The sequence below is a fragment of the Schistocerca cancellata genome, chromosome 6 (genome assembly GCF_023864275.1).
Source record: "Schistocerca cancellata isolate TAMUIC-IGC-003103 chromosome 6, iqSchCanc2.1, whole genome shotgun sequence".
Classification (NCBI taxonomy): Eukaryota; Metazoa; Arthropoda; class Insecta; order Orthoptera; family Acrididae; genus Schistocerca; species Schistocerca cancellata.
The window spans coordinates 172,299,776-172,314,572 of record NC_064631.1 but is presented as its reverse complement, the minus strand read 5'-3'; the positions used below and the strand labels follow the sequence as shown (position 1 = coordinate 172,314,572).

General features: G+C 41.8%; 1 protein-coding gene across 1 annotated transcript in view; it reads right to left on the bottom strand.

Annotated features, from left to right (window-relative positions):
• Nucleotides 1-8,957: 8,957 nt before the first annotated feature.
• The window catches only part of LOC126191571 (uncharacterized), a 29,442-nt gene continuing 23,602 nt past the window's right edge, over nt 8,958-14,797 (bottom strand). Inside the window, exon 3 of the mRNA XM_049932498.1 lies at nt 8,958-9,361. Within this exon, the coding sequence (XP_049788455.1) occupies nt 9,237-9,361 (125 nt within the window). The 3' untranslated portion in view covers nt 8,958-9,236. The remainder of the gene's footprint in view (nt 9,362-14,797) is intronic.

Here is a 14,797-nt window from a genome sequence, read left to right as displayed (position 1 = left end):
GCTGCTCCCGTCATCGTTAGACGAAGACCGATTCCTTAATACACGTTTGAACATAGTATGAGAGGTGCAAGACCAATTTGGTGAATGAAGTACCGCCTTTCTACATCCCATACAAGTTAAATTAAGTTGCCAAACAGTGCAGTAACAGGCCCCCCATGGATCGTAGGCGTTAGCTCGAACGTAGGCGTTAGGTCCTGTCTGCTGCACATTCGAGGAGAATACCTAAGTAACCACACTGCTCCAATGTGATATGCCAAAGCAAAAGCAAAAGTACACGTTATTTTGTGCTTCTGAACTGACAAATAAAGCGGAGCAGTATGTGCTTGTTGTTCTCACGTTCTCAGTGCGAACTCATTACTGCAAGCAGGCATTGCTCTCTCTATTTCCCTTTCTCTGCATCTTGTTGTAACGATGCCCATTACCATTACATGTCAGTGTCACGCGTTCTGTCCATATCAGTGCCAAAAAAGAAAATATCAGACCACTGTCGGACCATCATATTTCGAAAACTAGCCTTCAAGATCACAGGCAAAGACACAAGGATAGGCGATGTAGCAGAGAAAATCCTGAAATCGGTCAATGTCTTGCCCATACAAAAGCAACAGTGCGCTTCAGCAATCAACATGTAAATGAATGGAACACATGTAAGATAGCTGATTAAAGAAGTCATCTTTCATTATAAACAGAAACGTAGCTTAATCACTAAATTTTAATTCATTTTTAATTCCGACAGCTTTCGGAGACTTTTCTCCATCATCAAATGGCAGTTCCGGAGTAGAGACGTATATACACTCCTGGAAATTGAAATAAGAACACCGTGAATTCATTGTCCCAGGAAGGAGAAACTTTATTGACACATTCCTGGGGTCAGATACATCACATGATCACACTGACAGAACCACAGGCACATAGACACAGACAACAGAGCATGCACAATGTCGGCACTAGTACAGTGTACATCCACCTTTCGCAGCAATGCAGGCTGCTATTCTCCCATGGAGACGATCGTAGAGATGCTGGATGTAGTCCTGTGGAACGGCTTGCCATGCCATTTCCACCTGGCGCCTCAGTTGGACCAGCGTTCGTGCTGGACGTGCAGACCGCGTGAGACGACGCTTCATCCAGTCCCAAAACATGCTCAATGGGGGACAGATCCGGAGATCTTGCTGGCCAGGGTAGTTGACTTACACCTTCTAGAGCACGTTGGGTGGCACGGGATACATGCGGACGTGCATTGTCCTGTTCGAACAGCAAGTTCCCTTGCCGGTCTAGGAATGGTAGAACAATGGGTTCGATGACGGTTTGGATGTACCGTGCACTATTCAGTGTCCCCTCGACGATCACCAGTGGTGTACGGCCAGTGTAGGAGATCGCTCCCCACACCATGATGCCGGGCGTTGGCCCTGTGTGCCTCGGTCGTATGCAGTCCTGATTGTGGCGCTCACCTGCACGGCGCCAAACACGCATACGACCATCATTGGCACCAAGGCAGAAGCAACTCTCATCGCTGAAGACGACACGTCTCCATTCGTCCCTCCATTCACGCCTGTCGCGACACCACTGGAGGCGGGCTGCACGATGTTGGGGCGTGAGCGGAAGACGGCCTAACGGTGTGCAGGACCGTAGCCCAGCTTCATGGAGACGGTTGCGAATGGTCCTCGCCGATACCCCAGGAGCAACAGTGTCCCTAATTTGCTGGGAAGTGGCGGTGCGGTCCCCTACGGCACTGCGTAGGATCCTACGGTCTTGGCGTGCATCCGTGCGTCGCTGCGGTCCGGTCCCAGGTCGACGGGCACGTGCACCTTCCGCCGACCACTGGCGACAACATCGATGTACTGTGGAGACCTCACGCCCCACGTGTTGAGCAATTCGGCGGTACGTCCACCCGGCCTCCCGCATGCCCACTATACGCCCTCGCTCAAAGTCCGTCAACTGCACATACGGTTCACGTCCACGCTGTCGCGGCATGCTACCAGTGTTAAAGACTGCGATGGAGCTCCGTACGCCACGGCAAACTGGCTGACACTGACGGCGGCGGTGCACAAATGCTGCGCAGCTAGCGCCATTCGACGGCCAACACCGCGGTTCCTGGTGTGTCCGCTGTGCCGTGCGTGTGATCATTGCTTGTACAGCCCTCTCGCAGTGTCCGGAGCAAGTATGGTGGGGGTCACACACCGGTGTCAATGTGTTCTTTTTTCCATTTCCAGGAGTGTATAAAAATTGTATGCAGTGATGGTATGTAGGTACATAACGAGTGTGTTTCTAATAACTTGCTGTGTGTCGAATCTGAAAGCCTGCTTAATATTTTCTAATTATATTAAAATGCCTCCATTCATTACATTCGTGCAGAAGAAGAGATGGGTTTGTCTGGCTCACCTAGTACTGGATATGAGATTTTGCCACCAGAGCAGCACATACAGACTCTTTCTCCTTTCCATTTTAATGCGTTGTGGTACCTACATTTTTGATCCCTACCCCTACGATAACTAATTTATGATTAACATTGTCAGTTAATTTATCATAATCAAATTTAGCCTCGGCAAAAGCATCCCACGCTACAGCCGTAAAGGTTCGACTCTCTGTCGTACAGCCTTAAACCGACAGCGTTATGAGTCTTCAAGCTTCTTAGAAGTTGTTATGCGACACGTGACTCTCGGTGTCTACAATTAGTCGGGATTGTGTCTCTTCTAATGTCTACGTAGCCTGACGTTCTGCATCCAAGCTCTGATGTACATGAGATTGCTGTCAGATTTGTTGAATTTGAGTAACTTTCGTAGCTTGTTCTCTTAGGCCTATGCGCTGCATCATACTTATGTTTGCGAGGCTTGAACTAACAGTTTTGAATATGGTTCTCGGGCTTACCGACTGACCTTATTGTTATATCTCTACCAAAACTCTCCAGATAGTCCAGGTGCAGCAGGAACTCAATATCATAAACCAGGCGATCAATGACATGCCTTTGCACTGTCACAGAACAATTTATAGGCACTAAGAGGCACTCGCAATCGCGCCAGCATAGACTGTATGCCACTCACGTGTACCATGCTTAAAGAAGTTAATAATACTAAAAAAGATACAACTTTGTAAAGCAGCCTATGGTCTTCCTCACGGTTCAAGATATCTTCGTACCAAATACCACAGGAATCGGTTCAGCGGTAGAGTCGTGAAAACGTAACAGAGTTAATTAGTTTCGCAGTTAGCAATACTGATATTTGTGTGGAGGTATGGATCAAGCACGTTGAGAACTGAATAAGCATTGTATTGATTACGTTGAGTCATATTACGTAGATCATATCAGCTTATAAAATCACTTTCACAAATGTGATAAACTTCAACTGCAAATAAGCTCTTTTACTGGCTTTCTAGGTCTAACGTAATTGAGAATTTTCTTTCAGAGCTAACTCCTTCAGCCTTTGGTAAGCCAATATCACACCACAAGGCAGCAACTGCTGGTTTTGGTCCACCCCGGGTATTTTATTTCCCCAGTACCCACTAGTAGACTGTAATAGCTGTGTACAAATTGGGGAAGGACGATCATCATAGTTTGAGACCAAGAGTGGAGTTTAGCAAGGAAGTGCACTAATCCCACTACTATTCGTCACTTTTGTGGATACCATAATGAAGAACGTCAAGGGGAAGTCAAGTGAACTGAATGCATTTTCCTTTGCTGATGACATCATGATATGGGGTAAAACTGAAGAGGATGTACAGATCAGACTCGATGAATGGAAATCTCAGTTCCAGAAGTATAACCTCGACATCAGCAAGACGTAGACAGTGGTGATGGCAGTCAACAGAGATGGACAACCAGTAAGTGTAAAACTGGGAGACCACCAACTAGAGGGTGTGCACAGTTTCCCTTACCTTGGAAGTGTAATCCCCAATCTCCAGTGATATTTTGGTAGAAAATGAAATCACAGAGTGCAAAAAGGATCTGAATTCCACCAGCAAGTAAGATTGCTTTTATGGGATGGCTTGACTCCAAAACCGGCCAAATTGATGACGTTTTATAGCTATTTCATACCAATAGTGACCTGTCGTATTGAAACAGGTACCCTCACAAAAAGAGAATCATCACTGCTGCAAGCATCAGAGATGAAATATCTTAGATCCACCATACAGAAGACCAAGATGTACAAGTTAAGGAATGAGGAAGTGAGGGGAGAAGCCGTAATAAAGACATCCCTATTAGATCTAATTGGCGCATCTAGACTTAGATGGTACGGGCATGTGTTGAGAACGGAGACAACTAGAACAGCCAAAACAAGTTTGGAAAGACAGATAAATGGGAAAAGACCTAAAAGAAAACCTCAAACGCGACGGATGGACTTGGTTAAGGCTGATCTAGTGACCAGAGGATGGACAGTGAATGATGTTCTCCGTGAACAGGTGTATTTGGGCAAGACGAAGTGGAAGAGGCTCATTACTAGTACTCGGGAAACTGGAACTGTTAAATGATGGTAAACGATAAACTTCAAAAGTGAAAGAGTAAGGTTAGGTTAGTGTTGTTTTAACGTCCCGTCGACAATGAGGTCATTAGAGACGGAGCGCAAGCTCGGGTTAGGGAAGGATGAGGAAGGAAATCGGCCGTGCCCTTTCAAAGGAACCATCCCGGCATTTGCCTGAAACGATTTAGGGAAATCACGGAAAACCTAAATCAGGATGGCTGGAGACGGGATTGAACCGTCGTCCTCCCGAATGCGAGTCCAGTGTGTGAAAGAGTAAACAGCTTTTTCCAAGAGTACATATTTTTCCTTAGATAGCGTAATATTCTTCAAATCGATAAATATGTTGTACTTCATACTACCTAAAATAGCGTATCTTCTTCATCACGTTCAAGCTATCTTACGTCAAATATGGATAACGCTTTAGCGGTTTAATCGTGAAAATGTAACAGTCACTCATTCTCGCATTTTTAATATTACTATGCAATTATGAATTGGCGTGGATTAAACACGTTGAGGATTGCATAAACATTGTATTCATTATCGTATTATCTAAAACACATCAAACGACAAAAGTACTTTCACAAGTATGATGAAGTTCAAAAGTTAAAGAGTAAAAGCGTTTCCAGACAGTAATCATTGTTTAATATTTCACGTTGTATTGCTCTACAATAAATATGTTCTATTAGACACTTCCTGCAATAGCTTGTGTTCTTTCACAGCGTTCAATTGTTTCAGCGGTTTAGTTATGAAAGCTTAACAGACAGACTTACTTTCGCTTTTATATTATTAGTATGGTTACGGCTTGACAGCCACTGGATAGCCTGCCAGACGTGTGCATGTAGAAAGACTGCCTGTAATTTGGTTATTATTACATTTTTACTTCACGCTGTAGTTATCTTTTAGTTTAATTAGGGTTCTCTTATTCATCCCCGACTCCCTGCTCGAAACATTCGCTGATATTCAGGTGGTGTTAAACTCCTTCTGATAATGTCGTTTCGAAGACGATTCTGAGAATATACATTTCATTTCACTGTGACATCAGACCTGTCATCATTTTCATGTGCAGAAGTCAACGTCGTTTCACGCTGTAAGTGTGGTTCAGAAATTAGTTTTAGTTCTCCGCAACCACTTCCAGAACATGTATGTTGGTATTCCAGAAATTATTATCATTTTATCTTATTGTCAGTAATGTACCTCATGAAGCAGCAAAGATTTCATGGTGGAAGGATATTGTCCCTCGAAATTGACAAAGTGGCAACAGCTGTGATCTCAAGGCAGGTATCTGGTATCAATAAAATACGTTACAAATGAGTAAAATATTATTACAGTAGCTCCGCCCCACGAAAACAACCTTCATCCTAAACCCTTCTTTCTCTGGTCTTAGTTCTACTTCTTGCTGCATTGCCAGTTTTCTTTTCTTTCTGGTTGCTTGTTTTCATTTCTTTCCCTACTTGTATTGCGTTCTTCATGTTTACTTCTGCCGCTACCTACAGTGCCAATACAGACATCTACCCTTTTACTTATTGGTAAGTTTTTTACTACAGCATTACCGTTATTATTACCCCAGTGGCTGAATCTTTTGCCTGAAATTGTTCTTTACCCGTAGTTTTAGTCACTTTTACTACTGTTATTACCATTTCTTCTCTTAATCATATGGTTATATTCTGTCACTTTTCTTATTGGTGTCCATGTTATAGCTCTTCTTATTAGTTTCCGTATGTTATAGTTCAATGTCAGTTTGATGTTAGCAAATTGATGCTAGGTTGGTGACGAAAAGATTTCTCACCCGTTCACAGCGGATTATGTGCAGTTATATGGACTCGTAAGTCAACAGTAAAACGCGTGCGCGTATCTGAAACTAGAAATCTACCTAATTTAGTATCAGATACCGTGGAAAGCATTATCGTACTACTATAAAAAATAATACTCACAACCAAGTAATTATGAAAATTTTGCTCAACCACTTGTCACTTAGCGGTTTCAAACTGCTTACTAAAATAATATGTAGATTTTAGTTATCTATTCGTATGGCTCACATGCAGCGTTAAATATAGATGTATAACATTCGTATATGCAAACAATAATAATACAGAGAGACAAATGTACATACAAAACAAACAAAATGTCAGTATCTCAGATGATAATCCATATAAGAGCTGTACCATCAGCTTTCATGAGGTCGCTCCAACTCCCCTGATAGGAACGCAAGGGTCATCTATCTCTGTGTGCTTGACCGTCTGGTTCGAAGTCCCACAGTCACAAACCGGTGACTCTGTAGCGCCCCATTTGTAAAGTTAGTACCCGCATCAACCACGCCCAGTCAGAGTTCTGTTCAGTTTCACCGATAGTTTCCTTTCGATTTCCGTGTCAGTGGTATCACAGTTATACTTTCTGAGCCGTTCAAGCTCTTCAGTAAGCTGACAGTTCTGATCCCACAGGTCTCTCACCTCGATATTATTAGCATTTAGCTGTTGTGCTTGCTGTAACGGTGGGTGTCTTGAACGGAGCCAATTCCGTAGGATACTTGGTATGTCTCCCTGTATGGGTAATTACATGTTCTCCTGCAGCTTACGGTATTCCCGAAGCAAGGCCTCACTTCTACGGGTTGCGAGGGGATAGATGTTGCTCAACAGAGAAAGCCAATAAATGGGTGTTGTTCGGATTGTCCCAGTTATTAACCGCATTGTGTGTTTCAACTGGATGTCGATCAAGTCAGTATGGCAGCTGTTTAGCCACACCGGGACACAATACTCGGCCTCTGGGAAGACCAGCGGAATGGATTATGTGAGCAAGATATCTGCTGAGGTTCTTTATGTCACTTCACACAATTTTTGAACACTATTGTTACGAATTTTTATCTTGGCAGCGGTATTTTCAACATGTTTTTTATATGAAAGCGTGCGGTGAGGGTGACAAGCAAGGTGTGGAGTTCTGTAATTTCATTCTTGGCAGGATGGGGGTGACAGTTTTCTTCCACGCTCAGTGTTCAGTGACGAGGCAACATTCCATTTAAATGGAAGTTTTAAGTGTCATAATGTGAGAATATGGGGTACGGAATAACCACATAAACTTGTATAACGTAGAGGGACTCTCCAAAATTTAATGTGTTTTGTGCAGTTTCACAGAAGAAGGTTCATTTTTCTCTGCCGAGAACACTGCTACATGAAGCATATATCTCGATTGCTTGAGAACTTTCTTTTCTCACAGTTTGAGACTGATTCGAAATTCATTTACTAACATGCAGCTGGAAGTGGGGGAATTTTCAAATTAAAGGATTGTTTAACGATGAATCGGTCGCACTGGACCAAATGGTTCAGCCTACATTACTGGCCTGCAAGGTCACCGGACCTGGCTGTACACGATTATTTCTTGTGGAGCTTTACAAAAGAATTCGTTTATGTGCCTCCGTTACCGGCAAGAATGAATGAACTGAGATATCGCATAACAGCAGCTAAGGAAGCTGTGACTCAAAACATGCTCGCTGCAGTTTGGGAAAAACTTGAATACCACATTGACATATGCAGTGCATCTCAGGGAGGACATATTGAACACCTATGAAAAGTTATCAAAAAAATAACTTTCTGTGTTTCCCATTCAACAAAGAACAAAATCCATTGTATATGTTTATTAGTTTCAGAAATATAGACGTGCAATATCGGATAACTCTTTTTGATACACCCTGTATAGAGCTATCATACCTTCATATAAATGCAGTCTAGCCTCTGCTTCGAGTCAGTAACTAAAGGGAGGCATAAGAAGAACCAGTAACCCATCATGGTAGTTTTAGACACGGAGAGATCTTTTAACAAGTCTTTTAGGATAACATATTCTCCATTACATGGGAATAAAGATAAATTACGGAGCAACAAGAGTACAATATATTTCAATATATTTACAGATCCAGATTCACGAACAGTAGAGATTTATTTATTCCAACCTTCTCTTTGAATTAGGGAAAAACATTTTAAGTGTGTGCATTTGTATCACAGCACTGAAGAGATAAAGTGAAAAGCATGATATTTTGAAAGGAAGAGGATAACGTTACTTAGACAAATGAATAAGTCAGTCGTGAAGAAGTGACCAAGATACATTGATACAAAACTGATGACATGGTATTAAAAGTCACTAAAATCAATGAGCGGCCTGTAACAATGAATTTGAGTAAAGCAGAAAGAGAATCAGAAGTTTAGGCACTCAATTATAAACTAACCATCCTGCTTCATTATATATTTAGTTCTATTCATATAGAAATTTCTGTATACTTCGCATATTTTTAGTGCAGACACGTGAGAGTAAGGTAATTCTATCATTCAAGAGATACTTTTATTTATGAACCAGCCAGATACATGCATTACAGTGTTGTAAAGTAAGTATTTGTTCGCCTAGAAAAAAATATTTCTTTTTTTTTTACTCCTGAAATTAGCTTTATTTCGGTTTTACATTGTTTCAACACTGTTTTGGTTAAAAAGCACCATTTCTACATTTTACAACTTCACAGGACTTCGAAAACTCAGCAAGACGTCGTTATGTACGTGGTTAACTTACCATATGTTCCATATGACGTCCCATCGTAGATACTGAGATGTTAGCACTGTTGATTTCTGTCAGAACGGTAACACGAATAAAGATGAAATTAACACACAGTTTGTAACTTAATTTCTCTATGAGATTTCACGAAGAAGCTTACAGATGTGCAATGATGCTTCAAATATAAGTTTCCTCTTCAGATGTAGAGAGACATCATTGTTCTCCGTCCAGTTACTCTTCGTCGTTAACTGAAGCCCTGAATCATCTCTTTCGGCGGAACCAATTCACGGCGCCCTCTATGAGCCAAGATGCCATGGCGACGAGAAGCAACACAGTCAGGAGGTGAATACACAGAGGGTAGTCTCCTGTCGCGTCACGAACATAACCTGAAAAATGGAAGACAAGTGAAGAATCTCATAACGACTCCATTTTTCTGAAACCGCTCACACAAATAGATAAAAACTAGACACAGAGCCCAATTATATAATTTATGTGCTAATTATACAGTGCAGCGAAAATTGTATGATTCTCTGCAAAAATATTGTGCAGCTTCTGTCTTCGTCTGAATCAGAATCTACTTGCTTTTCACAGAAAAATGTCAGGAAGTTGAAACATTAAATTAGTTACTTAAAGTACTTAAAATAAAAGTAAAAGAGATCTGGGCAAAGCAGTCATCATGGAATTGTAAAGCTGAGATTGTTTACCAGCACTTCACTATCTTTTATTGAAGAACTGATGCGATCTCTTCACATACACAGACACCATCTTCATCATGGTGCCCGGTTTATAAAACATTCAGTTTCAGCTTTCGACAACCAGAGTGCCCTGGACAACATCAGATGGTCTTCTTTCTATCTATGGAATGACATAGTAGGAATCTTGTTTCCTGCAGTCTTATCATTCATGAAGAGTTAGATACTTGAAACATTAGCTGCATTTAGGTGTTTTTCCCAGGTACTGATCTAAGAAGAGTGAATGCATCTAGAGATTGACTGCTTGCAGTTGCTCAGTTGCTGCTATATGTTTAACCCGAAAACAAGGTAGAATTGAACATGGTTTCTCTCATTGGCCAATAGTTGACTGTACACGATTATATATATACCACATGCACATCGTTCACGTAGTACACAGAGGGCGTGCATACTAAACGCGCATGGATCAGATCTCCTTCTAGCCATGAGTATCTTGTTTCACACATAGTTTAATGCGAGAGAAGGTCAGCTTAATATCAGTAAATCATGGTGATCTTACAAGAACTTCCATGTCTTATAACCTTGCGCTTACGTGAGTTATAGGAACGAATTTCGAAGACTTCTTAAAGTATTATGGTTTTATTTCCAATACAAGTACAGCATATTGTAGGCTTTACTTAAATTATTTAGGGGTCTTGATTTTGAAATAATGTAGATTCCTTCACATGGTTCTGACATTAGGGTAACTGACAAAAGTCTTTCAATGACGTTTTCAGTCTCATGGTTAATAAATATTAGCAAACTGTAACTCACTGAACCACAAAGAGTTTTTCGTAACTTACATTAAGTATTCTGCCACAGCACTAAATTATTAGCGAACGAACGAATAAACAAAAACTCTAGTCTAAAAGTGACTGAGTTTATAAATCTTTAGCTGCACTCAACAATGGCAAATGTTATCACAAAGTTCCATATAAGTGTCACAGATAACGACTCACTTAATCTCCTAATTCGACAACACTATTTAGCCTCAGCATTTGATCCGTATTAACAAACTTCCACTGTCAATATTTACTAGTAACAGGTTTGTAGTTCTAAATACTTAATGTTCACTACAAAATTAAAAGTAAAACAATCACTCATGTCACCAAGCTAAACTATGCTCACACGTTCTATAGTTTAATAGCAAGAAATATACTATTTTAGAAAAATACGGCTACTGTTATTGAACCAAAGCCGATTATGTAGTTGGTATTTTGTATCTTATAATATTCCTTTAGTTCAGCTGTGGTCGATTGTAGCATAACACATCATATTGGTCGCCTTCAATGGGTCAGTATTAAAATACCGGCCAAAACACCGTTCAGTGGGACTGTACGCTAAACTCGTGGGTGTCTGGTGCTATCCGACACTATCAGACCACATGTAAGTACAGAGGTCTAGCCTATCCGCTGCTGTCATTTTTATAACCGTCGTCTATAAGAAACAACAACGTAACACTTCTAAGAGCTTTTTACCGGAGGACAGCATGACGAGTATGATATGGCACAATACAATTCGCGAAACCATTCTGTACATATGCTCATACGACAATGTTACAGATTGAGTTGCAAAGCGATTTAGAAAAGATTGCTGTATGGTGTGGCAGGTGGCAGTTGACGCTAAATAACGAAAAGTGTGAGGTGATCCACATGAGTTCCAAAAGAAATCCGTTGGAATTCGATTACTCGATAAATAGTACAATTCTCAAGGCTGTCAATTCAACTAAGTACCTGGGTATTAAAATTACGAGCAACTTCAGTTGGAAAGACCACATAGATAATATTGTGGGAAAGGCGAGCCAAAGGTTGCGTTTCATTGGCAGGAAACTTAGAAGATGCAACAAGTCCACTAAAGAGACAGCTTACACTACACTCGTTCGTCCTCTGTTAGAATATTGTTGGATGCTTACCAGGTGGGATTGACGTAGGACATCGAAAGGGTGCAAAAAAGGGCAGCTAGTTTTGTATTATCACGTAATAGGGGAGAGAGTGTGGCAGATATGATACGCGAGTTGGGATGTAGGTCATTAAAGCAAAGACGTTTTTCGTCGCGGCGAGATCTATTTACGAAATTTCAGTCACCAACTTTCTCTTCCGAATGCGAAAATATTTTGTTGAGCCCAACTTACATAGGTAGATGATCATCAAAATAAAAATAAGAGAAATCAGAGCTCGAAAAGAAAGGTTTAGGTGTTCGTTTTTCCCGCGCTCTGTTCGAGAGTGGAATGGTAGGGAGATAGTATGATTGTGGTTCGATGAACCCTCTGCCAAGCACTTAAATATGAATCGCAGAGTAATCAAGTAGATGTAGATGTATGTTCTAGGGTGTGGGATAACTAGCGGCAGAGATATCGTCGACACCCACAAATTACTTCCAGCGGCTTTTTTCTTATACGGCTTACAGTCATGAATCAAAGATAGTGATCAGGCAATATTAAGTCTTACTCTACTTTCCTCAGGACCCTGATAAAATGGGTAGAATATGTTGCTACAATCATTAGTAGTAACGTAAACTTGCTTGTTTTGGTACTGTTCCTCATGGAGAGTTAGGTTGCCTTTAGGTATAGGTTACTTCCGAAAGGTGAACCCTTGTTCCAAGTAGAAGATAAAAAAATTAACGAAATTTCTAATTAAACGGCCAACTTCTAGACGGCCTCAAAGCAGTCTGAAGTTGAGAATTTATATACACGTCGATTAATTTCATTTCGAAGTGCTCTATGCTTTATAATCTCTGCCGTTCCTTTTTTATACTAAAAGAACTTACTGGAAAACATCATGGCCCCCGCAGCACTTGATAAAATTTTTTGATACACTGAAGTGCCAAAGAAACTGGTATAGGCATACGTATTCAAATATAGAGATATGTTAACAGGCAGAATACAGCGCTGTGATCGGAAACGCCTATATAACACGACGAATGTCTGGCGTAGTTGTTAGATCGGCTACTGCTGCTACAGTGCCAGGTTATCAACCTTGAAGTGAGTTTGAACGTGGTTTTATAGTCGACACACGAGCGATGGGACTGTTGATGACTGTTAACATGTTGCCTGGTTGGACGAGTCTCGTTACAGATTGTATCGAGTGGATTGACGTGTATGGGTATGGAGCCAACCTCATGAATCCATGAAGCCCGCATGTCAGCAAGGGAATATTCAAGCTGATGGAGGCTCTGTGTTGGTGCGGGCCGTGTGCAGTTGGAGAGATACGGGACCCCTCTTACATCTAAGATACGACTCTGACAGGTGACATGTACGTAACCATCCTGTATGATCACCGGCAACCATTCACGTCCATTGTGCATTCCGACGGAGTTGGACAATTCCAGCCAAGACAAAGGACACCCCACACGTCCATAATTGCTACAGAGTGGCTCCAGGAACACTCTTCTGAGTTTAAACACTTTCGCTGGCCACTAAACTCCCCAGATATGAAAATTATGGAGCATATCTGGGAAGTCTTGCAACATGCTGTTCAGAAGAGATCTCCACTTCCTCGTACTCTTACGTATTTATGGACAACCCTGCAGGTTTCGTGGTATCAACCCACTCCAGCATTACTTCAGCCATTAGTCGAGTCCTTGCCACGTCGTGTTGCGGCACTTCTGCGTGCTCGTGGGGGCGCTACAAGATATTATTTAGGCAGGTGTACCAGTTTCCTTGGCTCTTCTGTGTATAAACTTTCCCAAAAACGTATAAACGTAGCATTCCGAGGCCATTGTCACAATAAATAAAAATTTTCAGGATTTGTGACCGCATTGTCAAAATGTAAAATGTGAAACTACCGACGTTTCGGTCACTGTTGCGAGTGACCTTTCCAGGGTATTTTTTTATATACAGGGCTATTACAAATGATTGAAGCGATTTCATAAATTCACTGTAGCTCCATTCATTGACATATGGTCACGACACACTACAGATACGTAGGAAAACTCATAAAGTTTTGTTCGGCTGAAGCCGCACTTCAGGTTTCTGCCGCCAGAGCGCTCGAGAGCGCTGTGAGACAAAATGGCGACAGGAGCCGAGAAAGCGTATGTCGTGCTTGAAATGCACTCACATCAGTCAGTCATAAAAGTGCAACGACACTTCAAGACGAAGTTCAACAAAGATCCACCAACTGCTAACTCCATTCGGCGATTGTATGCGCAGTTTAAAGCTTCTGGATGCTTCTGTAAGGGGAAATCAACGGGTCGACCTGCAGTGAGCGAAGAAACGGTTGAACACGTGTATCTGGACATGCTGGAAAATTGGTTCATGCCCCAACTGGAGACCGACAGTGCCGACTTCATCTTTAAACAGGATGGTGCTCCACCGCACTTCAAAAAATGGTTCAAATGGCTCTGAGCACTATGGGACTTAACTTCGAAGGTCATCAGTCCCCTAGAACTTAGAACTACTTAAACCTAACTAACCCAAGGACACCACACACAGCCATGCCCGAGGCAGGATTCGAACCTGCGACCGTAGCGGTCACGCGGTTCCAGACTGAAGCGCCTAGAACCGCACGGCCACATCGGCCGGCTCACCGCACTTCCATCATGATGTTCGGCATTTCTTAAACAGGAGATTGGAAAACCGATGGATCGGTCGTGGTGGAGATCATGATCAGCAATTCATGTCATGGCCTCCACGCTCTCCCGTCTTAACCCCATGTGATTTCTTTCTGTGGGGTTATGTGAAAGATTCAGTGTTTAAACCTCCTCTACCAAGAAACGTGCCAGAACTGCGAGCTCGCATCAACGATGCTTTCGAACTCATTGATGGAGAGATGCTGCGCCGAGTGTGGGAGGAACATGATTATCGGCTTGATGTTTGCCGAATCACTAAAGGGGCACTTATCGAACATTTGTGAATGCCTAAAAAAACTTTTTGAGTTTTTGTATGTTTGTGCAAAGATTTGTGAAAATATCTCAAATGATAAAGTTATTGTAGAGCTGTGAAATCGCTTCAATTATTTGTAATAACCCAGTATATGGGACCCCTGATACGTCTAGAACAACCTAAAGAAAGTCACTTGCAACAATTACCGAAACGTCAGAAGTTTTACATACTGACAATGCAATCACAAATATAGAAAAATTTTATTTATTTTT